The sequence below is a fragment of the Lactuca sativa genome, chromosome 4, assembly GCF_002870075.4.
Source record: "Lactuca sativa cultivar Salinas chromosome 4, Lsat_Salinas_v11, whole genome shotgun sequence".
Lineage (NCBI taxonomy): Eukaryota > Viridiplantae > Streptophyta > Magnoliopsida > Asterales > Asteraceae > Lactuca > Lactuca sativa.
The window spans coordinates 293741596-293768060 of record NC_056626.2 but is presented as its reverse complement, the minus strand read 5'-3'; the positions used below and the strand labels follow the sequence as shown (position 1 = coordinate 293768060).

At 34.8% G+C, this 26465-nt stretch overlaps 2 protein-coding genes across 3 annotated transcripts; both read right to left on the bottom strand.

Moving 5' to 3' along the window:
* Positions 1 to 6427: 6427 nt before the first annotated feature.
* On the bottom strand, positions 6428 to 10868 carry LOC111901043 (pentatricopeptide repeat-containing protein At1g71210, mitochondrial). 2 transcript variants are annotated; one of them, XM_023896908.3, is made up of 3 exons: positions 10712 to 10868; positions 9883 to 9979; positions 6428 to 9737 (listed from the first exon to the last, which is right to left on the bottom strand). In XM_023896908.3, exon 3 carries the CDS (start codon positions 9646 to 9648, stop codon positions 6991 to 6993), a length of 2658 nt encoding a protein of 885 aa, XP_023752676.1. In that variant the 5' UTR covers positions 9649 to 9737; positions 9883 to 9979; positions 10712 to 10868; the 3' UTR covers positions 6428 to 6990. The 2 variants fall into 2 exon arrangements, with proteins under 2 accessions (XP_023752676.1, XP_023752677.1); XM_023896909.3 differs by having other exon boundaries at positions 6428 to 9707.
* Positions 10869 to 12277: 1409 nt separating this feature from the next.
* On the bottom strand, positions 12278 to 16819 carry LOC111901044 (mitochondrial Rho GTPase 1). Its single transcript, XM_023896910.3, has 14 exons — positions 16480 to 16819; positions 16109 to 16241; positions 15879 to 16025; positions 15614 to 15790; positions 15285 to 15536; positions 15098 to 15166; positions 14842 to 14897; positions 14641 to 14722; positions 14303 to 14514; positions 14141 to 14210; positions 13516 to 13628; positions 13182 to 13332; positions 12629 to 12815; positions 12278 to 12540 (listed from the first exon to the last, which is right to left on the bottom strand). Exons 1-14 carry the CDS (start codon positions 16692 to 16694, stop codon positions 12473 to 12475), a joined length of 1932 nt encoding a protein of 643 aa, XP_023752678.1. The 5' UTR covers positions 16695 to 16819; the 3' UTR covers positions 12278 to 12472.
* Between the last annotated feature and the right edge of the window lie 9646 nt (positions 16820 to 26465).

The window sequence follows — 26465 nt, the reverse complement described above, 5'->3', positions numbered from 1 at the left end:
AACTCTCTGAGATTCCCTATCTACTCGTCGAGTATCCTCCTTGACTCGACGAGTTACTCCTGGAAGAATCGCGGGGCCACCCCGACTCAACTCGCCGAGTCTGAAGAACAACTCGACGAGTCCCAATTAATCTTCAAGATACTCGCCGAGTCTGTTCATCGAACTCGGCGAGTCCATGCCATGCAACCGCTCAAACTGCATCCTAAGGTCAGAACTGCTTCGACCATTCCTAGGTCTGGCCTTCCTAGGCTGATCCATCACGTAAAGTCCTCATTTCAGTGCTCATGATACACCATATGATTCATAATTTACATTTTAACCTAAGGCATAAGGATTCCAATCCAAAACCTTCATTAATTCCCGAAATGCACAGAAATGGGACATTCTGGACCTCCAAAGGTCCCAATACAGGGTTACAATCGACATGGGGACTAGGGTAACATTCAATCTATTCACAAAAGGGTTCCATAAACCCTAATTCCATAATCACATCAACATAGCAGAGTATACTCGAATTCTTACCTGGATGATGTATCCTCTGTGTCCCCAATCCTCAGAATGTGACTCCCTTGCTGCTCCTTTAGCCAATCCCTTCTCTTCTTTGCACAACCACTCTTCTATAATCAACAATGGCCTATAATCCTTGCTCCAGATGCACACAATCGATTTAGGGTTCTTCTCAGAAGGCTAAAATGAACAATGACGGCCAATAAGTCTCCTTTATACGTCCCAAACCTGAACGGTTAGGGTTTTCGCTAAACAGCGTAGACTCGCCGAGTCCATATCTGGACTCGTCAAGTCCAGTCGCGAACCCGCGACCAAGTCTGCGATCCTACTCGGCGAGTCTAGGCTCCAACTCGCCGAGTCCCCTCTTAAATCACCCCAAAAACATAATTTAACAATACCTGAGATTTCGGGCTGTTACAGAGAGAGAAAGAGAGAGAGAGAGAGAGAGAGAGAGAGAGAGAGAAAGAGAGAAAGAGAAAGAGAGAAAGAGAGAAAGAAAGAGAAAGAGAGAGAGAGAGAGAGAGAGAGAGAGAGAGAGAGATAGGGGAGAGAGAGAGAGAGAGAGATGGAGGGAGAGAGTCGACGTGATTAATCTGATAATAGGGTATCAATTATAGTTTCCCTAAATGCCCCTAAGATTCATAGTGTGATATTGTGAACCTGTTCAGATTCACATTGTGAACCTTCTTAGATTCATAGTGTGCATAATAGTAATATATATATATATATATATATATATATATATATATATATATATATATATATATATATATATATATATATATGGAGTGGTTCAAATGAGAACCACAAAATATTAAGAACCCTATTAATTAGTAAATATTTTGATAATACTCTTATTAAACATGTAAAAATCCTAATTTTTTGTCTTTTTGATACAAAAATGACAAAATGATAATTTTAAAGTCTAATATTTTCATTTGTATATGTTCTCTTATTTTAACACAAAACTTATACAAAATACAATTTTACACAGTCCATTTAAAGTTTAATGCAAAAAATTCACAACTTAATACAAACCATTTTATAATAATTCACTAATTCAAAAATGTCAAAAACTCAAACTCTACCATCACACACCGCCACCAACCATCTGTATCAGCATTGTAACCATCATTTCTTCCAAATCAGATCTGTAAATAAAGTCATACTTTAATTTAAATACTACATTCACAGTCTAATAAAACATATTAATTCATTCATTTTGAATTTAATGCAAAATAATTATAAAAACTAGTAGATTCTTACAAATTTGTACAACACAAAAAAATTTCACAAGAAAATTAACACAAACTTTTATACATAAATCATTCATATTTTAACAGAAATTATAAAAAATTCACAACAAAATGCAGTCAATTCATAGTTTAAACAGAACGTTCACCGTTTGATGCAGTCAATTCACATTTTTAAACACAAAATCAATGTTTAATACAAAAAATTCATAGTTTAATATAGTCAATTCACAATTTAAAAAAAAAAAAAAAAAGTTCACAGCTTAATGCAGTTAATTCAATGTTTAAAAAACAAAAATCACAGCTTAATACATAAAAATCACATCTTATTACAATAAATTTACAGTTTAATACAAAAAATATAAATTCACAACCATATTATCAATTTGAAATTCTTAATACAATCAATTCACAGTTTAATAAGAAAATTCACAGCTTATTACAGTCAATTCACATTTTTAAACACAAAAATCATTGTTTAATACAAAAAATTATCAGTTTAATATAGTCAATTCACAATTTAAATAAAAAATTCACATCTTATTACAACTTAAGACATAAAAATCACATCTTATTATAATAAATTTACAGTTTAATACAAACATTATAAATTCACAACTATATTACCAATTTGAAATTTTTAATATCGTCAATTCACAGTTTAATAAGAAAATTCACAGCTTACTACTGTCAAGTTATAGTTTAAACAGGAAATTTACAGCTTATTGAAATCAATTCACAGTTTAAAACATAAAAGTCACAGCTTAATACACAAATCATTTATATTTTAACACAAAATATATATTAGATTCACAACTTAATACTATCTATTTACAGTTTAATTACAAAATTCATTAGAAGTAAACTACCACATTTGATATGTAAAAAAAATAATATATTCACAGCTTAAAACTTTAAGACCTCCATTAAAAACTCGACAAATTAGGGATAAACTATCACATCTTTTGTTTATGAATTAGTTTTCTAACAATTTCCAAGTCCAATTAACCAACAATGAAGTAGGTTTAAATGAAAAACTAGGTTTTCTATAAAGTATTTTTTCGGAATTTATTTCTAATAATAAAATTTTAGCTAAAATTTTAATTAGAGAACAAAACATAAAGGAAAGTATAAATATAAAATTAAAAGATCTATCTATTGCAACTCTATTATTTAATATATTTTATTAATATGAAAGTAATATTATATAATAAAATTTGAATAATAAACAGCCATTATGTTAGTGTCAAGTATCCGTATCTTTAATTCTTTACCATTGGGTTACTCGGTTTGTTTTTTTTTTTATAAAATTTTATATATAATCACACTAAAAAAAGCCAACCTTATTAAACAAAAATAAGGATCCGTATTACATATACTATTAATCTTCATGTATAGTTTATTTTAATTATTTCAATAATATTTTTATACTATTACATATATATTTTTACTTATTTTTAATAGTTTCTGTCTTTTTTATTGGGATTTTATGTTTTATATTCTTATTTTTATCGGTTGCTATAATTTTTTATTATAAACATAGAATCATTATCTTGTAATAATTTAATTAGAGTTTAATTAAAGAATGTTTTAAGTGAAAGTTGTTTATAATTATAAAGTAGAAAGGTTTAAGAATATAGGTTTAAGATATTTTATTGTGATGTGAAAAAGAATCTGATGAACATGTCTAATCAGTGTCTTATGGTACATGAATAGTAGCCCCAAACATACATTGTTAACCTCACCTACGAAAAAAAAAACTGTTTTTTAGACAAATTACTTTATAGACATGAATATTCTTTTAAATACAAAATTATCCTATTTTTTATTCTCTTGGTGAGAGCTTTATACTCATTTCTTTAACAAATTATAGATTTATAAATGGACTAATAATAAAAAATAATAAAACATTGTTGCAACATTTTATTATTTTAACAATAGTTTAGTATTTTAATAAGAAAACTATGAAACTCTTATATCTAACCAAATTTGAGCAAAAAAACACATTTAAAAAGACTAGTTCAGAATTTGTTCACAACTTAATATACTAATCATTCATAGCTTAACAGATACATTCTTTTCATTGAGGCAATGCTTTCATGGTCCTTATCTCTGCCCTGGCACTGGCCGACACGTAGGTCTATTCTGCGGTTTCCTAGGTGCGCATCTCCATCTACTAAAAGTAGGGGTGTTTGCCATAGATAGATTAGGTCATTCGTAACCAGAGCAATAACCGATGCTACAGCATAAACTAAAGTTATACGTGGCGGCCCCTAAAGGCGTAACTGACAGGTTCTGTTTTATCTGCCCATCCGAGTCATCCCGTACTCCAAAAAAGCAGAGGTGAGGTCCGGAGAGTGGGATGGATCTACCTGGCCAAGGTGCCAATGTCAAGTGGTTATCCGAAGTGTTGGAATATGTTCTACCTACGGTACCTAACTAGTCTTTCTTTTCGGTAAGTAAGAATACATTGATCGATGGAGGAGAACCCCCGAAGTAAACATAAATGAAGGGGCATACCCCACCCCAGGCAACCAAACAAAGAACTCAAGACACTCCCCGAGCTCTAAAATAAAGAAACTAACCTATGGAAAAATTATTGAAATTAAATTACGATTACAAAGGCTAAAAATAATCCAAGTTTCTACGAAATCAAAAAGCACATACTAAGCCCAATAAGACACATTGGCCTATATATACATGAGGCCGACTGAAAAACAGGTATACACATCAAATAAACTAGGATGAAACATAGAATTCAGTGGATGATTCGGCATCCTTTATTAATTGCGTATATAACGGTAGCCCTTCCTAAATAGTTTTTGAGTAGGCTAGGAAAGAAAGAAGAAATGATAGAGCGAAATGGGTTGGTTGCCCAAAGGGCTATCTGATCTAATCATGGGGGGATAGCACAAGGGCTTAAGGTATTGGTTTGCTAAATCGACATACAAGAAGATTGCATCATGCATGGGTTCGAATCCCATTTCTTCCAGTCTTTTCCTACTGAACACTTTCCTGCTCAAGATAGGGTACTAGAAAGGGATCATACGAAGGTTATGTTCTTTTTTTAGATCTAGCCTGAATGACTCCTAAACTAAAGGTTTTCATTATATCTAAAGTGTGCAGTGAGGGATCTTTATATTATAGGTAGTCAGTCTTTACTTCACTCGACCCAAGCAATGCCCAAAGAGTCCCATGCCTTTTTTGTTTCACTAATTACTACTATTCCAGATACGTCATGGTACGAAATTATTTGGACTACAAAAGCAAACCAGATTATAGAACAAGATTTGATAAGTAATAGTCAACAAATTTGGATTCATTTATCAACAAATTTTTTTCTTCCGTTTGAATTCATTTCTATAATTCTTTTAGTAAACATCTTTTATGCATCTGATTTAAAAAGTTTTATATCTAAACATTATCATCATAAATCCAACCATAGAAAAAATACACAAAGAATAGAAGATGAGGAGGTACAAAAAATCTTTTCTGGTGGTAGAACCATCGTCGGCCACCTAGAAGTACACAACAACCACCATATCTACAACTAAAATACGCCAAACAAATCATATCTGATGATGCAGATCTGATGGTATCACGCATATCAGAGATAAGAGATGAAGGCATACATGTCGGAGTTTCACCGGAGCGACGGGCAGCAGAGGTGGTGATTGACAGCGTTAGTGCCGTTCCTCGGTGTTAGAGCTCAAAAATGTTAGATCTGATGCAAATCTACGTGTTTTTCATCGAAAATCATGGAGAAAGAGATATATGAAAGCTTGTCGTGTTTAACTAGAGCTGAGAGGAAGCAACTATGGTGGCGGCTGACGGCGGTGGTGTGGTTTGTCGGTTTTAGAGCTCAAATACGTTAGATCCAATGCAGATCTAGTCGCTTTTCGTTGTAGATCATGAAGAAAGAGATGGAGACGAGTTTTTGTATTTCACTAGAGTGAAGAGCAGTAATGGTGGTTATCAGTGATGGCTTTCGCCGACAACGGGGTTTTTGACTCTAGACCTGAAGTCAGTTGCGGTCAACTGTGTATTTGAAGTGAAAAACTTTGGAAACTTAACATTCCGACGAGGGAAGGTGGTAGGTGATGACGGCGGCAGGTGGTAGACATAGGTGGTAGAACTCATGTTAGGGTTTGAGTTGTTGGGAGATTTTGAGAGTTTCTTGCAAAAAACGATCTGTAAATGTTTGAGATGTTATCAGATTCTTAGATATTTGTTGTTAAAGTTGAAAATGACTATTAAAATAGTTAAAAATAAGTGGTTCTTAGAATTCTTAATCTTTTTTGCTTCTTGTTTGAACATTTACCTCTCTCTCTCTCTCTCTCTCTCTCTCTCTCTCTCTATATATATATATATATATATATATATATATATATATATATATATATATATATATGGAGTTTGAAATTGCAATTTTTGAACTCCATTGTAAATTTCCAAATCTAGTTTTTGAAGAAAAAAAAAAGTAAGTTAGGAGATTGTTTTACCTGAATTTTCGGGACTCCACTATGAATTTCGGACATATTTTTTTATGAAAAGGTTGGTTTGCTATTTCGAACTAGGCAAAAAAAAAATTACTTCTATCTAATTGTCAGCCTACTTAATGTTGTCATGATTATGATTTCTAATACACAACCTATTCCAATTACAAGTTTTAATGTCTTTGAACGTAATATATCGATGTGGAATACCATATAACTAGTTTCCAAACCACACATACAGTTTTGGTATAAACTGAGTTTTTCTCAACTAAGTTGCTGTCAAACCATGAGTTGACCATGGGGAAGTAGTTACATGACGATACCCTATAACACGTAGTATTCAAGGTAAACTCGATCTTAACACCTAATAACCTAAACAGGCCCCCATGGATCAATTCCTACCTACAACTTGACCAATGGCAAAAAGACCAATATACAGCTTATAAATTTCAACAAAATGTGTTGTTTTTATGAAATATTTGTATTATGTTGATGTGCCCTTCCTGCAGGCCAACATCAAGGGTGCACATGTGTCCTACCGCCACAACCGAGGCTGTCTTCCTGGACTAGGGACTAGCTCAAGGATGTTGTGACCGCTTGATGATAACTCCAACACAAACAACCTCTTGTCAGACTTTACCTTCATTCCTCTCTCTTTGCTTTGATGATAACTCATGTCTACAAGGTTTCATTTGGTAGACATGAAAACCACTGTGATAGTCTTTTGATAATCTTTAAAGCAAAACTGTTGTAGCCTCACTTGGAGTAAACCCTAACTTCTGCATCTCCTCCAGCCATACTTTACCTTCAGCCGCCCTACCATGTCTGTAAAACCCATGCACCAAAGTCTCATAAGTCCACTGATTCGGTTTATACCCTTTCTCACAAATCTTCCGGAACAATCTAGAAGCATCGTCCACCTGTTTCTTTATTAGTTTCCTCAAAAGCATGTTGTATGTGTATATATCAAGTGGAAAACACTTCCCCACTACTTCCTCCAACTCATCGATATCTATATCGTCTCTAAACCGGTCAGAAAACAACCCAACCAACTCGCCGAGTTTCCACATAGGTGACGACTGAGTCGACTCGGTTGACTCGGTGGGTAGTGAGTCAACCCAAGTGCTGTATAGGTTTTGATCTTTTAAAGAATATAGAAGCAAATTGTTACCGATAAAAGACGATAAAGGACGCCCAACTCGAATCATGTCACTGATAACATCCATGACCTTGTCGTATCTTTTGTATTTGCATAAAACGTATACAAGTTCTTCATAACATTCAAGACTGGGTCTCAACGTCTTCTCTTTTTCTCTAATTTCTGAAAAGATGCTCAAAGCAATGTCAGGTTTATTTGCTTTGCATAAACCAACAACAATCGTGTTGAATACTTTTCTCCCGATTTTTCGTTTTTTAGAAACATCATAGAATAAAGATAAAGAATTGGATACTTTTTCACTTGATAGAAAACTTTTCAACAGTAAAATATCCGCACTCACATTAGGAGAAATCCCATTTCTTTTCATCATTTGATAAACTTCTTTAGCTAAATCAGGTCTTTTAGCAATCCCAGCTCCTTCTATAAAATGATTAAAAACCCAACACCCGAGTTTCTGAATAGACAACTGCATTTCCAACAACTTTTGAAACTGTTTTTCGGGATTTTCCATTTCACATATGCTTTGAATCACACTACAAAACAATTTCCGGGTAGGGGTATGATGTTTTTCTTGCATTTGTATCAATAACATTGCTGCAATATCGCCTCTTTTGCGATTAATAAACCCATCTATCAAAGAGTTGTAAGCAAATTTGGGTGTGACTTCATTTAACCGGTTTAATTCCACGTGTCTGATATACCCATCTTCTAATCTCCCAATCCTACAAAGGGCATTTATGTACTTTTCATGAAACTTATCACTCAACATAATCTTGTGTTCCAAAGCAACACGAAACAAGTCATCCATTATGTCGAGTTTTTCCACCTTGCATAAAGCATCAGCCATGATAGAAAACGCGGTTTTTCCCGGGAAATACCCTTGATCAAGTGAGTTTTTTAAAATACGATATGCATCAATGACGCTTCCGTCCCTACAAAGGGTATTCATTAAATAATTAACAGCCATTGAACTCAAAGATAATCCAATCTCTGTTCTTGAATCGTATAACTTTACAGCAATATCCACCATTCCTGCTTTACAAAAAAAGCATAAAACAATGTTCATTGTTAACTCATCTGGAGGGATATTATTCTCTCTCATTTCAATCACTAAATCACATACTTCTTCAAGTCTGTTTTCTCTTAGAAGTCTTAAAATCAAGGAGTTGTAACGGAAAACATCCGGAACATAAACAGCCGTCTTTTGGTTCCTAGTTTTTTGCAAAAACTCCATAGCTCCATCCAGCTTTCTAGCACGAACGAGTTCCCGAATCCATATATCATAAACATGAAATTCTCCAAATTCATCGACTAATTTCCCAGCTTTATCAAACTCATTGTTCTTACATAACCCATCAACAAGAGCACCAACTATATAACCACCACTTTTTATCTTAATCCCACTATTAATCACCCCACGAAGATAACTTTCAGCTTTATCAAACTCCTTTTTCCTACAAAAACTCTTAACCAAAATCGAATAAGTGATTTCGGATTCAAGACCACGATTCTTGATCTGTGTAGCAATTGATTCAACTCCATCAAAATAACCCTCTTCCACTAAAGCATTTAAAAGCACATGATAAGCAAAATCATCTAAATCAATACCTTGGTAACGCATACGTCCGAATAACTGAAGGGCAATTTCGGGTTTTCCTGCAACAGCATAACCCATTACCAAAATGTTGTGAAAGTTTGACTTGTGACCCCCTCGAAGCTTGCTATAGCTGTCTAAATAGTAAAACATTAAAGACATCAGCTTTGCTCTTGAAAGGATCTTGAAAATTGCATGGAATGTGGCTCGGGAATGGTGAAAACCGGGTTGTCGACCCGCCCAATCGAAGAATTTGGTGCAAGATAAAACGTCTTTCCCGTATGATAAAACATCAAGAACAAGTGACTCTGTGAGGTGTAGATTTAGAGAAGATAAGGCTGCATCTATGGCTTCACGTTCGACTATAAGATCTTGGTTTTCAATTGAAGATAAGACTTCAAGGATTTGGTCAAGAAGAGGGTTTCCACTTGACTTGAACCATTCGCGAAATGTTAAAACCAAATCGTTTGCTTGTAATTTATGGGATGGAGATGAGAAAGATGGGAATAATGGGTTTAAACTGAGAGGATTGGTGGTGGTGGATGCTGCTAATGTTGAGTAGTTGAAGGGATTGTTGGTGTTGAGAGGAGAAAGGAGGGCACGGATGGAATTTTGCTTTAGGTGTCTTAGTCTCACCATAATTTGTGAAGGGGATTTGTTGTAAGCTACTGTATTAACAAGGTTTTTTTTCTTGATATCTGCATCCCAGCAAAGTTTAGATGTGAATCCTAGAAAAGTGCAAGATTTAGGTTATTCACAAAATGAGAGGCATTGTAGATGATTTGTTCTTTTCTAGGGTTTGCAAGTTTTACTTTATTTCAAAAATCAAGAATTCATTTTTGCAGATATGAAATAATGATCAAAATTACTTACCAGGTGCTTATTATAAGATTGTGGAAGAGATTGATTGGATCCGGTCTTGAAAGTTTGCAATGCCTTGTCTTTTGAAGTTCAGGAGTGTCTAAAATATCTGGAATAAGAGCACCATTAATGACAATCAGATACTAATATGATAAAATGTAGTCAAGGTACTTGCATTAGTTTGTATATTGGTGATTACACAAAGGAAGGTTAAAAAACTGGGAAATAATCCAGAATTATCATTCTTAAACATATGAAAGTTTAAGGTACTGTAAATCAACCAAAAACCAATGTGTTGATAGGCAGGAATTTAAATTAAGTGGAGATGAATTGCCATCCAAGTTCAACTGAAATGGTTATGCATTCATTCCAATAGAATATACCGATTAAAGAATCATACCAAATCCAAAACTCATCTCTACCTGCTGTGATTGGGGAAAAATCATGGTATCAAACAAGTAAATATGCAGCAATGAGAAATCCAATAGCAAACAGATCTTATAAGAGCTTGATTTAAGCTAGTTAACCTCACTTATCCAGCAAGAAATGTAAAGTTCATCTCCATTTCACAGTTGGTTTGGTATTACTCGAAGTATATAGTGGCATTAAACCTAAAACTGGAGAAACACCGACAAACATCCATCGATTAACAAAAAATGCCCCGAGTTCGCCTTGTTCCTCTACTATTTATCACATATATAAATCTTTTTTTATGAAATGCAGTGTTTCAATTCGAGATAAGCCACAAGAAGATCAAACGAACACATCAGTAATTCCTTTATACAGATTCTAGCTTCATTTAATTGACGAAGAAACGAAAGAAAAACGCTGAATCAAATACCTTTAATGTTACTTTTGAGAATGTCGACGGGAGAAGCAGTAGGCCGGAGATGGAAGGAGACGGCGAGGTAGGGCGGCAGACGGCAACGGCGAGGAGAGAAGGAGGCGAGATAGAAGAAAACGCATCAGGGAGAGATACCACTAGCAGTAGGTTTGAATGTTCGATAGACTTTCTTTTTATAAAAAATATATTATTCTATAAATAAAGTTAAGAGTATATCGACTATAAATAATTTATATATAAATAATAATTATTATTATTTTATTGAATTACTATTTTTTTAATTATTTTTTTTATTATTTTAAATAAAAAACCTTTAAAAAATCTAGTTGTTTAATAACATTAAATTAGCAAAATTGTTAAAATGTTGTCTTTTTATATTTTATCTCCATTTAAACTCATATTTAAAATAGGTATTTCTTTCATAAAAAATATATATCTAGTAGTTCAGTAAAAAATAATTAATACACGGTTGTGTAGGGTATACATTGAAAGATTTCAGTAAAAAATTTAAAACAAAACATTTAAATATTAAATGGAAATAATAAAATAACAATTATAATTTATAATATTAATGATTAATAAATAATAATTATTAGTAGGAAATAATAAGGTACAAACTATATGATAATAACATGACTGCTAGATAATAAAGTTGAAAGAAATATTAGACTAAGGTGTATTAGAATAGGATGTGTTCTTTTATTCATTGTCTTGCATAAAATTTTGAAACGTGAACTTAAAGACAATGCTATTCAAGTTACGTTGCAAAAACAATGACATTTTCTTTTCTCCGAGGTAATGAAATTAGTAGTAATACTTTTTAGATGTTTATGATTGTGTTTTAAAATGACCTATTGGTTTTTTAAAAATCAGTAAGTTTAATTAAATATTTGGCAATTGCATGTGTTAAATCTCTGAACTGAATTTGTTTTCTAGTTTGCGTAGTATCTTAACAAATCTTAAATCTGTAAACTTATTTGATTTTTGTGTTTCAAATGTGTTAAGCCTTGGATTTGAACTTGTAAGCCCAAACTTGTTTAATTCATCAATTACGATATGCATTATGCGTTTTAACATATTAGGCTATGCGTATGTGTTCAACATTTGTAAAAAAAAATATGTATTTAAAAATACTAAATATGTAAATATCTTTTTTATCATTTCACATATATAAACTAATCTCAAAACATATTTATATAAATAAATAAAAACAAAACAAAAAAAAAAAACAAAAATAATCAATTTATAACTTTTTGAAAGACAACTAAAATTATTAATCTGAATACTTTTTTAAAAACTCATAAGCTAATTAACCCTCATCAAATACTTATTTGGTTAAATAAAAAATGCTATATACCCACTTTTATTTAAAAAAATGTAATATTGACTTAAATCTGTAGCGCTTGCAAATTGTTATAATTACCAACAAGGAATGATTTTGAATCTCACGAAATATCCAAATGTAATACAAGAAATAATAACGTTTATTATAACATCTCATTTTCATTTTTTTTTTCCAATTACAACATTTTGCTTTGAAAAGTGTGCCCAATTATAACAATATTATCCAAATAAAAGGCAACTTTAATGTCATAACAATGTACATTTCTTACAATATAATGTCCAAAAAGAAAGAAAAAAAATCAACGTAAGAAAGAATAAAAGATAAAAAGTAGAATACTGTAATTTAAAAAAGTTACAATACATAATCAAACAAATATCAATTAAATTACTGTGCATGGTTTGAAGGTTTAAGCTTCAAGCATTCTTTCTAGTAGCATACACTCGGTATGCAGCAAGCCCCACAACAGCAACTGCAGCCCCCACTGAAAACAAATTTGTTGTCTGTGAGAATCTGAATGACAGTAAATTACTATTTTACCCTTCTGAAATACAAAGCCACTTAAAACGTACCTGAAACAACCATTAGAGATCGGTTAAGAAGCCTGTGATAATGTTTTCGAGTTTTCCCAGCTTCTGTTTCGGGGATGCTCAAATGAGGATGCTCTGCAGCTCTCATAATTCTTCCAAATATATTATTGAAATCTCCCAATTTTGTGCTTATAGGTATAGGAGCCTCTATTCCCATATCCTGACTAACCTATATAAACAAATAGTCGATACATAAGGGTAAAATGGTAATTTACTCTCCCATTCATACAGTATATTAGATCCGAAAAACAAATTAGTCTTTAAGATTACATATGGTTGTTTCTTTTTGACTTGATACAAAAAGAAAAGACTCGATGAGAATAAATGACTATTTTACCCTTATATATATATATATATATATATATATATATATATATATATATATATATGAGTGTTTCTTGTCTTGCACAACAAAACAGGCAATAATGTTTCTTTAAACATGCTTAAAAAGTTAATTGTGTGCTGAATGAAATATTTGCATCCATCAATTCAAGATAAAGGTAGAACTGTAACTATTATTAATAAAGATTTGTACCCTTGTTGAGTCTTGTATTGCTGTTGGGTAAGGGTCAAAATCGTCTTTTGCTGCAACAATCAGACAAGGAACCTCATAGCCAGTAGATTCCCCATGGCTGGCAATTTCCACAAGCAATTCAGTTGCTCTTATCCATGAAGACTCCTTAGAACTGGATACCAAAAGAAAACTCAATTCACAAATAGAAAACTAGAAACTAACTTCAAAAAATACCAAATTCAAAAAGAATATAAAACCAAAGAATTAAGCTTAGGGTTTACAATATATAGTCTAGGGTTTAAGGTTTAGGGTTTAGTGTACATGACACAGATTTTCTTAAGTATGTGTTTGTTACCTGTCATGAACAAAAACAGCTATGTCACATGCTGCCAAAGCATCCTTATTTAATAGCAACTTCTCAATTGCATCTTCAGGTATTTCTCGCAATATCAAGGTTTTCTTTGTTCCCTATGCAAAACAAAGTAAACTAAACTAAGGCCCCGTTTGATACGCATCTTTCCAGGTCCAAACAGATTTTTCTGGCTGAATGGACCGGAAAGACTGTTTGAATTGCACAAAAGAAAGAGTCTTTCCCGATAAGATATGTCTTTCCCAGAAAGCCCCAAAATCATATATTTCTGACTGAATGGGCTGGAAAGACAATTATACACCAAACCCCGCTTCTTTCTTTCTTTATTGGAATATTAACTTTTTTAAATAAGTTTTTTTAAATTTATTTTTTATTGAATTATTACTTTTTTTCATCATTCAGCACAGTCAATCAGATGTACAATCAAACAGCATGGTTTCTTTCCCAGACAGAAACTATCAAATGGGACCTAAGATTATGTTTCTTTCTCACTTGATGAACAAGAATTTATCTTTTCTTGTGAATAAAATCATAAAAGAGTACATATACATATGAATATATGATAATATTCATTATTCACACACAGACTATCAAAAGTTGATGAACTTACATCAGGCTGATCAACAACATTTACTGCATATCGTTCCTCAATGGTTGGTGTATAACCTTCAACAAATGGCCTGCCATTTGAAAAAGATTTTCAGAATAAAAAAATGAAAGGAAAGCGTTGAAATTTGAAAATAATTATAGAATTTAGATGAAGAGTGAAGACCTTCCAACAAAAGAATTCAACAATGAAGACTTTCCAGACTCTTTTGGTCCAAAAACAAAACACTGGAAAACATTTCTGTCTGAGTGTTTCTTATTGCGATCTACACGTCTTTTCCTTGTAATACGGATTGCGGATGAAGGGTCGTCTGAATACCCGATGTATATGAGATTCTCCACACTACGGATTGGATCTAAAAGTGTCATAAGAGCCCACTACATCCACAATTCACAAATTGTCACATACATAGATCGTGATCTTTTGTTTGTGGAAAAGACATGAACGCCCTTCTCGTCCTCATTGTGTGAATTGTCAAAATAGTAACTCAAGTAATACTATACCTGTGACAAGAAGCCATCAAGTGAGAGTCTTTCCAATGCATTCTTCTCAGCTGCATTTGCATATGGTGCTTCATTCCAAGGACTGAAATTTATAAAATTTGTGAAGTAAAGAATGAATGTCCATGAACAAAGTTAACAATATTTAAAAAATACTCGAATAGAATAATAAAAATAATAAGTAAGTTGAATATATGAATATACTTTTCGGGTGCTGTAGAAAAAAGATCCTCTAGCTCAAGTTCGTTAAGAGCCCCATCCTGATTAAAAGAATCATATTTTTAGTGTCTTGAGATGTATAATGAACAAAGTTTTTTACTTTTTTATACAAACAAGATATACCATCATGTGCACAATTACAAAATTTTAAAACCGAATACAAAGTTTGATTATTCCACGAGGTTGACATGAAATGAAATGAGAAATTGTATAGTGAAGAAAAAAGAATATTAGAACATACACCATCAATATCAAACAAGGAAAAAACTCCTCTGAGAAACTCAAAAGCTTCACTTGTCAGCTCAATGCTCTACAAAATCAAAGACAAAATCACTAAAAACCTCAACCAATCATATGCAAAAATAAAAACTAATTGCAACATGGTTTTATAAAGCACACATACATAAATGCACTGATAAAAACAAAACCTGATCAGGGGATCTTGTAATAGGAGGAAGAAGTTGATCATCAGAAAGCCTTATATCATTATTGTATCCAAATTTCCTTAAAACAGTCCATGTTGTTTCCAATCTGCCTTTTTCAATAAATAAAGCATGAAGAAAAAGGAAGCCTGTCAAAGTGAGACCATTTTCATTGACTCCTTCAGACAGCTTATCTTGTACAACTCTCTTTACACCTACTATTTCTGAGGGTTGAAGAGGAGCATTAAAACATTTCACCTGTTCACAATTGTAGAATTTTAATAATGTTTCCCACTTAAATCTCCAAAACAAGATATAAAACAAAACACAAGTACCTGGAAATCATTCAACTCTGCATCACTTAGAGCACCATCTCTATCATTATCACAGAGTATAAAGATTCGCTTTAAAGCCCTGACACAACGTGGTTTTAGGGTTTGTGCTTCTTGATCAAATAGAGGAGCTGTTGGATGAAGCACAGCTTTCTGTGCATAGTAAAATACCTCTGGAAGCTGAAAAAATTAGAGCATTATAGGTGTTTTAGGAATTAAGACTGTAAACTGAGTTATATAACAGATTATAGATGTATCTTATTCTTACCTGAATGTGTTTGAAAGCTGAGCATTCAATACAAGTTTCAATCTCCCGAAATTGTTGCATTATTGGTGACATCACTTGCTCTAAACTAACAGCTTGTTCATCCCTTAAATCCAGCTTACACCCTACCACTATAACAGGTACCCTTACCTGTTCAAATGATGCATAAAAGCAGTATTAGAACACGATTATAGATGCAGGATAATAGAATACATACTGATGCAAAACGATACCTCTAATCTTCGAAGTTCAGGAAGCCAAAATGTACTCAATCGATCAAGAGTAGAGGGTTTATCACAGGCATAAGTAAGAACAACCGCATCTGCACTCTTCAGTTCCTCAGCAAGTCTGCCTCTATTCTCCATACTAAAAAAACATCACATAATCAAGTTTTCAGTTAACTGTGTCAACATATATATAGAGGTATTTCTTATAATCTCTTCGTTTTTAATCTAAAATTTCAGGTTCTACCAATAGAGAAGTCGATTATAACTGCATCGACTTTGCAATAAATCGATTCTTACTAAAAAAACTGTTGGCGACAAAAGGAGTAACGATACTGATTTCATTTTTGGATTGGTCGGAGATAGTATTGGGATGTTACCTAGCAGACGTATCAATGACGTTGACGGGGACACGGTCGGGAAACATATCCTCCGGCAACCTAGTAGGAGGTAAAACGGGAGGGACATTGGCGGGGAAAGCTTCGGCAGCAGCAGTGACAATTAGGCTTGACTTACCGGTGCCGCGGTCACCGGCAACAACGATTCGAATGGTGGTGGTGGAGTTGGAATTGAGAGCAGAAGCACCTCCAGCCATCGACAGAATCAGAGGTGCAGAATTTTGATTAGTGAGGCGGCTGGTTTTTGGGGTCTTCTCTTTCGTGCTGACAAACTCATAAAACCTGGTATTCGTTTGTGGTGCGCCTTGTAGAAAAGGGTTTCGGTCAAAATTACATATGCGATTATTTAAATCATTTCATTTACATTTCAGTTTTATGTCAATGTTGTTGAATATTAAAAAAATAACTATTTCTTTATACTAATAAGTTTCACAGTTGTTCTGTTTTGATAGATTTTCGTTTCATATTAGGTAATTTATTGACATTGTCATTTAGATCTACATAAGCTATTCTTTGTTTCTAAACTTTTTTTTTTTTTTGTACAGTTTTACCATAGTTGTTGAATAACATTTAGACTTTAAGGATAGTATTGGTAAATCACATTATGCATTCAAAGCCCAACTTTAATAATTTCCTAATATTATGGAGAATAGACTTTCCATATATCATGATATTGAATCCGTTTCACAATTATAAGAAGATATATGTTTGTTATAAACGAGTTCATTTTCATAGCATTCGACCAAAAAGAAGCTATACAATAGCATTGAAGAAATATTCAGTCTTATGGAGCATTCAGTCATTGTTATGTTTGAGTTTAATAAGTTCTCAGATGGCAACGTAATTGAAGAAGAGGAATCGGACGTTAATGTTGATGAATATCAAGAACTTAATGATATAAAAAAAGACAATGAAGAAGCACAAGATTTCTTTGAAGAAACAAATGTAAACAACAAAGGCAAGTGTTATACTCTCACAGGGCCGGCTCTATGTAGAGGTTTTTTAAGTTAGGGCTTAGGGTCCCCAATTCTGAGGGACCTCATATTTTTCAAAATCCAAAAGTTTAGTACATTAAAAAATTCAATCCGATAACCACAAAATAATTGAAACGGAGAATAAATCAACGATCATTATATTCATGAAACTGAAACGACGCTGCATTCTTCTACCGATTCTATTTTTTGCGACATATTCATCTCATCTGTTTTTTATTTCCAAGTATAGTAAAGGCTAAAGGGCCCTAAATTTTTGGTTTGCTTAGAGCCCCTAAAATGATTGAGCCGTCCATGTACTCTCATATTAATTTTTATCTTATACTAATAAGTAATATAACATGTAAGTAGTTTTTATCTTTATTCTTGAAGAAACAGATAATATAATCGATCAACATCTAATTGCCAATGAAGAAATTAACAAATGTAATATTGATAAAATTGCAATTTATTGGTATATTACAGTTTTTATATTTTTTTTGTAAGTTTAGTAATATTTTTTCATATGTTCTTGATATATAATTGTTGTTTTTAATAATATAATTTTTTGATGTAGAGAATTTTGTATGTTCAAGGGAATGGATTGATCAGCATGTTCTTGTGGATGGAAAGTCATTTTTGATAGCATGGGTACATTCACATTTAAGCCTAAACTAAATGGTATTTACTCATGTTATTTGTTGTTGAAGACGTGTATTATAAATATACACTTAAATCAGGTTTTGATGTTGGCAAGTACACATAAAAAAATTAAATGGAGTGGTTAGGCTTAAATATTTGGTATGTAACAAGCAAGTTCTTCCTAATACATATCATGTTGATACATTGGATCCAAGTAAAAGTAAGATACAAATAAGATTTGATACATGGAGGTGTGAATGCCTATTAAACCGTTGTTGCGTACGATTTAAGCAAATAATATTTTCACTGTTGATTGTACTAATGGGTAACACAAGGAAGCAGAGACACTGAATAATGGTCAATGCCTCTTTGCATAAGGCACATTCTAGTCAAAACAGAAAATATAAAAATGCAGCTTTTGATTATTAACAAAAGACTAAAATTGCAGTGAAAATAAACTAAATAAAACTCAGTGATAAAAACGAATTCAGTTTCGTGGCGACTTTATTAATCATGCAATCAACTCATATTTGGTTGTTCAAAATGCATTTTTTTCTAAGTTGATACTGAGAAAAACTAACAAGATCTAGTATAATCTCTTTTACCTAGTTAAATTAACCAAAACGAACTTTTCAGTTAACCCTAATTATTTATTGTCTAATTAAACAAGCTCTTAATTAAGATCAGAAAAGTTGCATTAAGATATGTGTAAAATTCTCAGCAATACCCAATACTTCTCACAAGTTCGGAAGCGTAAATGTATGAAATTTCAGTTTATATCAGAGTTAAATACCAACACGGAACCAATCTGATATCTGTTAGTTATTATCAGTTGATAAGAACAATTATAGATTCTACTAACTGATTAACCGGAATGATTAAACCTTAGCTAGGTGATCAAACTGAAAAGAATCAAAATCAAACATTCATTAAGCTCAAAACTAAAACAACTAGATAGAAACACACAATGAAAGCCAAATCTGATAACTGGTCACATGAAAAGAACTAGTCTAATGCAAAACTGAAAAGTAGGGTTTTAGCCGGACATGGCTAAAATCGAATTAAAACTAATAAAAAGAGAAATCAAAATACTAATTTTTACTAAAATAATTGAGAGTCACGATCCATAGTGTTCAGATCTTTAGAAATCACTGAAATCAGAGAGAAATTGTCTCAAAAATCGTCTTTTCATCGTTTGGAGTTTCAGGAATTGGCTTGGGTTCACTTTGATCAGAAGGGTTATATTTGTATATTACATGTGTTTATTAAGAATAAATTTTTGATATAAAAGTGTAAACATTAAACATTTTTTCAAAGTAATATTTTACATAAATACAAACAATATAATGAATAAGTAAGTAATTTTTGAACGATTTATTTAGCTCATTGGTATTTTTTTGAACATGGTACACTTTTATGGTGTTTTTGTAAAAAATTGAAACTTAATTGTAACACCCATCTTCAAGAACGGATCGGTTTAAGGTATCAAGGAGTCAAAGGCATGGTTTTTGGGTAAAACTGGGTGTCACGACGTGACCATAGGGAGGTCACGACATGACAAGTTAAAAATGAAACACGTATTTTGGAGGGCTTGTCACGAGGTGATAAGAGGATAGTCACGTCGTGAGTATGGATGCAGACCAAGCCCACAAATTTTAGGGTTTTTGTAACGCCCCAATTCTCAGTTATTGTCTAAATACGAGTTTTAGGGTTAAGCCCTACTCGACGAGTCGGTTGATCTACTCATCGAGTAGCAGTGGGAAGGATCACGGGTTAAGTGACCTACTCGACGAGTCGATATTGGGACTCGGCGAGTAGGAGCTGGCAGCTAAAACCCTAAATCCCGGGGTTGTGCACCCTATTTAAGGGAACACAAGCCTCTTTCAGCCTCTTTGCAGTCTCTTATCAAACCCTAATACGTGTGTGTGTGTGTGTGTGCATTGTGTGTTTGAAGCTTTGGAAGGTGATTTTGGTGAAAAGAGCTTGGGAAGCAAGTAGTTTGAAGCAAGGAGCTTGGGGGAAATCCAGATCTACTCCATTTGTCATCTCTTGGGAAGGTATCCAGCTTTTATCCTCTTTCTATTTCATTCTAGACCTCCTTGGTTGGAGATTAGGGTTCTTGGTTGGATTATAAAGTCATTTTCTAGGGTATAAGCCAATATTTGAAGTTGTAACTTCAGATCTAAACTCTCTGAGGATTAAGGGACCATAAAGTTATTAGTTTTGGCAAGTTTGAGCCCCTCCCTATGTGTAAAACCCCATTTCAAGCATAGTTTGGGCTTTTTGAGACATTGGAGCCTTGCATGCACGTAAAGTTTGCAACTTTACGTGATAAGCAGGCCTAAGGAAGTTGGATCTACAATCTGGGGCCTTGTCATGGCTTAAAAGTTGTCTGCATGATAAAATGACTGAATGAACCCGGCGAATCGCACAGTTGACTCGGCGAGTCACTTGAAGATGGTCGTGAACTCGACGAGTTGGAAGAACAACTCGGCGAGTCCGATGAAGATTGCCATGAGACTCGACGAGTTGAAGAACAACTCGGCAAGTCGGATGAGTTTTAACCAGGACACGTTTGCATGTATGTCCGTCGAGTTCAAGGAGGGAACTCGACGAGTGGCCTTAAGGGTTGATCGAAGATTTGAAGGAACTCGACGAGTCACTCCGATGACTTGGCGAGTTGGAATGTGCTTCAGAGAACTCGGCGAGTACCCAAGTGTACTCGGCGAGTTAAGGTCAGCATGGACTATTGACCTTGATTTGGGAATTTGACTATGACCAGGGGTTGACTAGTGGTTTATGGAGCACCTTATAAGGTGAAGGACTTATGAGCATATCATATTATGGTAATAGGTGGTGGAGTCTTTGACAAGTGATCGGAGAGCTTTGATTATTTATCGAGCTGACATCTTCGAGGTGAGTTATCCTCACTATACTAAGGGGTCTAAGGCACCAAGGTCGGCCCATTGGATTTGATAACCTAGTAGTTGTTGATATGTTGAGTTGAGTTAGTAATGTATGCCAGTTGATATGCTAGTCGGGTAGATCTGTAGGACTGCCTGTAATACTGATTGATTACATGTATGTGCATTTATCTGTTACATGTCGACATGTTATGTGGGATGGGTTGAGGTTGTACTACTCCGTGCGGTAGCCAACAAACCCTAGAGTATTCCAAATATGAGCTGAGGGCCCGGTAGGCATTCCAGACTCATACTGAGGACTCAGAAGTATTCCAGATATGAGCTGAGGGCCCGGTAGGCATTCCAGACTCATACTGAGGACTCGGAAGTATTCCAGATATGAGCTGAGGGCCCGGTAGGCATTCCAGACTCATACTGAGGACTCGAGAGCATTCTAGATACGAGCTGAGGGCCCGATAGGCATTCCAGACTCGTACTGAGGGCTCGATGGCATTCCAGATACGAGCTGAGGGCCCGATAGGCATTCCAGACTCGTACTGAGGGCCCAGGGGTAGTCCAGCTTGTAAAGTTGTGGACCCAATGCATGTTGTTCTGTTTTATTGATATGATATGCTAATGTTGATATTGCTATATGGACTGTATGTGTATCGGTATTTTGGGGGTAACTCACTAAGCTTCGGGCTTACAGTTTCAGTTTATTGTTTCAGGTACATCAGAGGATTGCGGTAAGGCGAAGGCGTGATCGTACAGCTCCTCCTATTATATTTATGTTTCTGGGAAAAACTCTGATAACTAATATTTTGAAAATAGAGTTGTAATGTTTTTGATGAACTTGATATGTATAAAAAGTTTAAATTGGTTTGAAATTTTTGGGTGTTACAATTTTCTTCATATTTAAGGATCTTATCTCATGACCTAGGGTATCCTATTTAGCCTCCACTCATTTCAAACGAAACCCTAGCCCCATTTATGAGTTTCTGAGCTTTTGGTGGTGTCTTGGTGACTTGAAGGTGAAGGGATCATCTTTGGAGCATAGATTCAACTTGCAAGCCTCATTACCAACTTCTAGCAACTCTTCTAGACCTTTGTAAGTATTCAAGCTTCAAGTTTTATGGTTTCTTGTTGCTAGATCTAGAGTTTTATGTATTATTGTCCATGATTAGATTAGTTAGAGTGTTGTGATTCCATAAAGTGGAAACTTTATGGGTCCTTAGAGTCCCTTGGTGGTTAGTTGTGTTATATCTAAAGTTTGGTGGAGTTTGAGCTCATGCTTGAGGGTTTGACATCCTTTTTTCTTCATAAGTGGCCTAATTTGAGCTCAAGACTTGCATTGGGCATGCAAGACCATAAAGCATCGATTTTTATGGCCTTTGGGTGTAAGGAAGCCTTATGGAGGAGATGAGTTTGTGGCTTAATGGATTAAGGGCTTAATTTATTAAGTTACTCTTCAGCCAGTTCTCACGACATGACGAGGTGCCTGTCACATTGTGACGATTGAAGACTCGCAATTATTTTGTCCTTATCTGGCCACGACGTGATCAAAAGATTGTCGTGAGGAATCGTTGACTGTTGACTTTGACCAGTTTAACCTTGGGTCAAGCTTGAAGGTTTTTAAGGTTCGACCATGTTTTGGTACTATTAGGATCGTGGGAGCAATCAGTGTAGAAAATGAGTGTGTCGTGGAGTTTTGGGTTCTCCGATTCAGGTGTGTTCTCACTGTACCTGTGGGGTCGAAGATGCCAATGCCAAACCACTAGATTTTGTTATGTACCCTTGTGTATAAGATGTTGATGTGCTGTAGTGATCTGTTAGATATGTATATCCTTGTATGTTAGGATGCTTGTTAGAATACCAATAGACTGGTTATCGTCTAGTGGAGTGTGTGACATCCCCAATTTCACGGCCAGAAAAGACCGATTTGTTTATGCTTTGTTTTTAAAATCAGAGTAATCTTTTAAAGAAAACAGTTGCGAAATTTTTTCCCAAAACAAAATATGATAAGAATTTATCAAAGCATTTCTTTAAAAAAATGTATTTTCATTATATAACAAAATCTCAGGATGTCATGTTCAATACAGACCAAAAGCATAAACAGAACAAAATCTTACAACATTTATTTACAACTATTGGTCTATTATCCAAAATCTCTCGTCAAGTCCACCAACTTATACTCTAATGCCATTACCTGTAATACAAAGAAAAACTGAGAGGGTCAAGCTTAGGAGTGTGGTGAACATATATATATATATATATATATATATATATATATATATATATATATATATATATTAGAACTCAGAAACATATACAATTTCACTATATACAAGAAACTCTTATCCCACCCCATTGATCCTTACAACGACACGATCTAAACTCTCGTATCTAAAATTTTCCTTTTTACCTGATCTCTACTCACAGATCTAAAACTATCCTCTTCACCCGATCCATACTCACAGATCTAAAACTAACCTTTTCACCTGATCCATACTCACAGATCTAAAACTAGCCTTTTCCCCTGATCCATACTCTCGGATCTAAAACTACCTAATCCATACTCACGGATCTAAAACTAACCTCCTGATCTGATTCATACTCCCGGATCAATAATTGTACCCAATCCATACTCCCGGAATAAGGACAATTAACTATACCTTAATCCTGATCTAATCCATAATCCCGGATCAATAACTGTGCCCAATCCATACTCCTGGACTAGGGACAATTAACTTAGTCTTAATCCATAGTCCCGGACTAATAACAAGTTTTATCTCTTTACCTGATCCATACTCCCGGATCTAAAACTAGCCTCTTGATCTAATTCATACTCATGGTGTAACGACCCAAATTTCAAGGCCAAAAATTTCATTTTTGAATTAACGCATTTAATAACCATTTTACCAAAACCTTGTCAATAAAACATTCCATTAAAAAATCATAATGTTGTATTTCAAACCATAACATCATAAGTATTAAAAATCAGAGTACAGTCCCAAAAACTTCTTGCGGAAACATGTGTGTGAGTGATGCGCCGCTACACCGCCGATTCTTTCCCCTTCGACGAAGAGGTATTTGAAACCAAAACCAAAACTGTAAGCACAAAGCTTAGTGAGTTCCCCCATCATACCACATACCATACAATATCGTCGGTATCTTTCAACCTGTAACCTTCATCGGTATCTTTCAACCGGTAACCATCATCGGTATCTTTCAACCGGTAATCAACATCGGTATCTTTCAACCGGTAACTGGGGACTATTTTACCCCCTACCACTAGCATACAATTAATAAATATAAGCATACAGTCAGGCATATCCAGGTACTGACCTACCCTTGGGTCCTAGGGACCACTGTCAGGGAAACTAATCCCTACCATACACATAACATACTATCCAGATAAACCTCATAACCAACACATAACCATACCAAGATAATTATCACAAAGACCATTATCTTTTAAATACCCCTTTTTACTGGAAGGTAACTCACCTCGATATCGTGCAGTGTCTGAATTATCCTCGACGCATAAGTCGACACCCAACGACTCCTTGATCCCTACACGACAACCTTCAAGTCAACACATATCACATACAACCCTAAACAGGGTTAGCCCAAGTTCAGTCAAAGTCAACATTGGTCAAAGTCAACATTCAGTTGACCTGACTCGCCGAGTTGGCCTACCAACTCGTTGAGTCCATGCTTCTCCAATCCCACACAAAACCCCGACTCCACTCGTCGAGTCTAGCAAAACTCGACGGGTTCTCCTTCAATCATAACATCGGGACCATCTTCATCCGACTCGCCGAGTTCCCTCTTGAACTCGTCGAGTTCATCTTCAACTTAAGAACTTGTCCAGTCTATGACTCGCCGAGTTGTATGAACAACTCGTCGAGTCCATCTTCAAAGATTGGGAGATTGCTATGGACTCGCCGAGTCCCATGACTTCCGGGTCCCTTTTCGCGTCTAAACCCACAAGGGACTTCCTTCCTTACACTTACCCATTCACAGAAAGGAGGGTTTGCTGCACAATGGTCACCGACTCTTCGAGTGCCAAGAGCAACTCGTCGAGTCCAACCTTGACCAACTCCATACAGTCGATTTAAATGAGGTCTAACACACCAAAACCATAGATCAGGCCTCATAATGTCCATTTTATACGTAAAGTTCCAAACTTGATGCACATGCACGTGGCTTTTAGCTTAAAAATACATATAAAGTGTCCTACAATGTGCATGGGGCTCTCATGGCCCTAAAGTTGGCACCTTTATGCCATGAGACCCCTCTTAAGGCCCAGATCTGAAGGCTATAGTCCACATAACACTCCTTAGATCCGAAAATGGCTTGAAAGCCCTAAGTGCACCCAAGATCTACAATCTAAAGATGAACAACCAAACGGAAGACCAAAGCAGGAGCATTTTACCTTGATTAAGCTGAAGATGGAATGAGATTTTTGGATCCACAAGCCCCAAGTTGAATACTCAAGCTCCTCTTCTTCCTTCCAAGCTTCACAAGTCAACAAAAGCACCAAAATGGCCTTAACACACACACACACACAAACGACTAGGGTTTCGATATGCAGCTCTAGGAGAGTGTTAGGGACAAGGGAGGCTGAGTTAAGGCGTTTATATAGGGTGCGAACCCTCATATTAGGGTTTTTGTCCAGACAGCACGGACTCGCCGAGTCAGCCACTTAACTCCCATGTCCAAACCGCTTCTACTCGACAAGTTGGGCCACCAACTCGCTGAGTCCCAGGCCAAAATACAAAATACTTAATTTAAAAAATATGTACCAAGAACCAGGTATTACACACGGATCTAAAACTAACCTCTTGATCTGATCCCTACTTACGGATCTAAAACTAACCTCTTGATCTGATCCATACTCACGGATCTCATCTACCCATGTCCTACCCAACATATTTGTAGTTACAAAATACATATATATGTGACATCCCCATTTTTCACGGTCAGAAAAGACCGATTTTGTTTATGCTTTATAAAAATCATAGTACTTCTTTTCATAAAAATGTTGCGGAATTTGTTCCCAGAAAAATACGATAAATACATTATCAAAACATTTTCGAAGAAACGTATTTTATTCATTTTAAAACGTTTGGGATGTCTTCGTCAATACAGGAACATAAGCATAAACGGAACTTACATTTATTTACACTAGTGATCTACATCTCTTTAATTTCTCAGTGTAATGTCACTTCATATCGACATTTATGATATAAATAAACTGAGTAGGTCAGGTTGGGAAACCTGGTGAGTACATAGGGTTTTCAACCCACAATAATATAATTATTATGTTTAAACAATCATAAAATCAACCCAATTACCCATCCCTATTATCTTCTTTACTCTTAAGGATTTATCCTAAGAGTCATCTATCCTGCATTCATTTATTCCAAAGTCCCTTACTTCCAGGGTT

Coding starts and splice junctions, on each gene's coding strand:
- LOC111901043 (XM_023896908.3), bottom strand. CDS start 9,648: ATGGTGAGACTAAGACACCTAAAGCAAAATTCCATCCGTGCCCTCCTT.
- LOC111901044 (XM_023896910.3), bottom strand. CDS start 16,694: ATGGCTGGAGGTGCTTCTGCTCTCAATTCCAACTCCACCACCACCATT. Junction 14,723..14,841: donor TTTTCTACAGCACCCGAAAA/GTATATTCATAT, acceptor TATAAATTTCAG/TCCTTGGAATGAAGCACCAT. Junction 13,629..14,140: donor ATGTTGTTGATCAGCCTGAT/GTAAGTTCATCA, acceptor TGTTTTGCATAG/GGAACAAAGAAAACCTTGAT.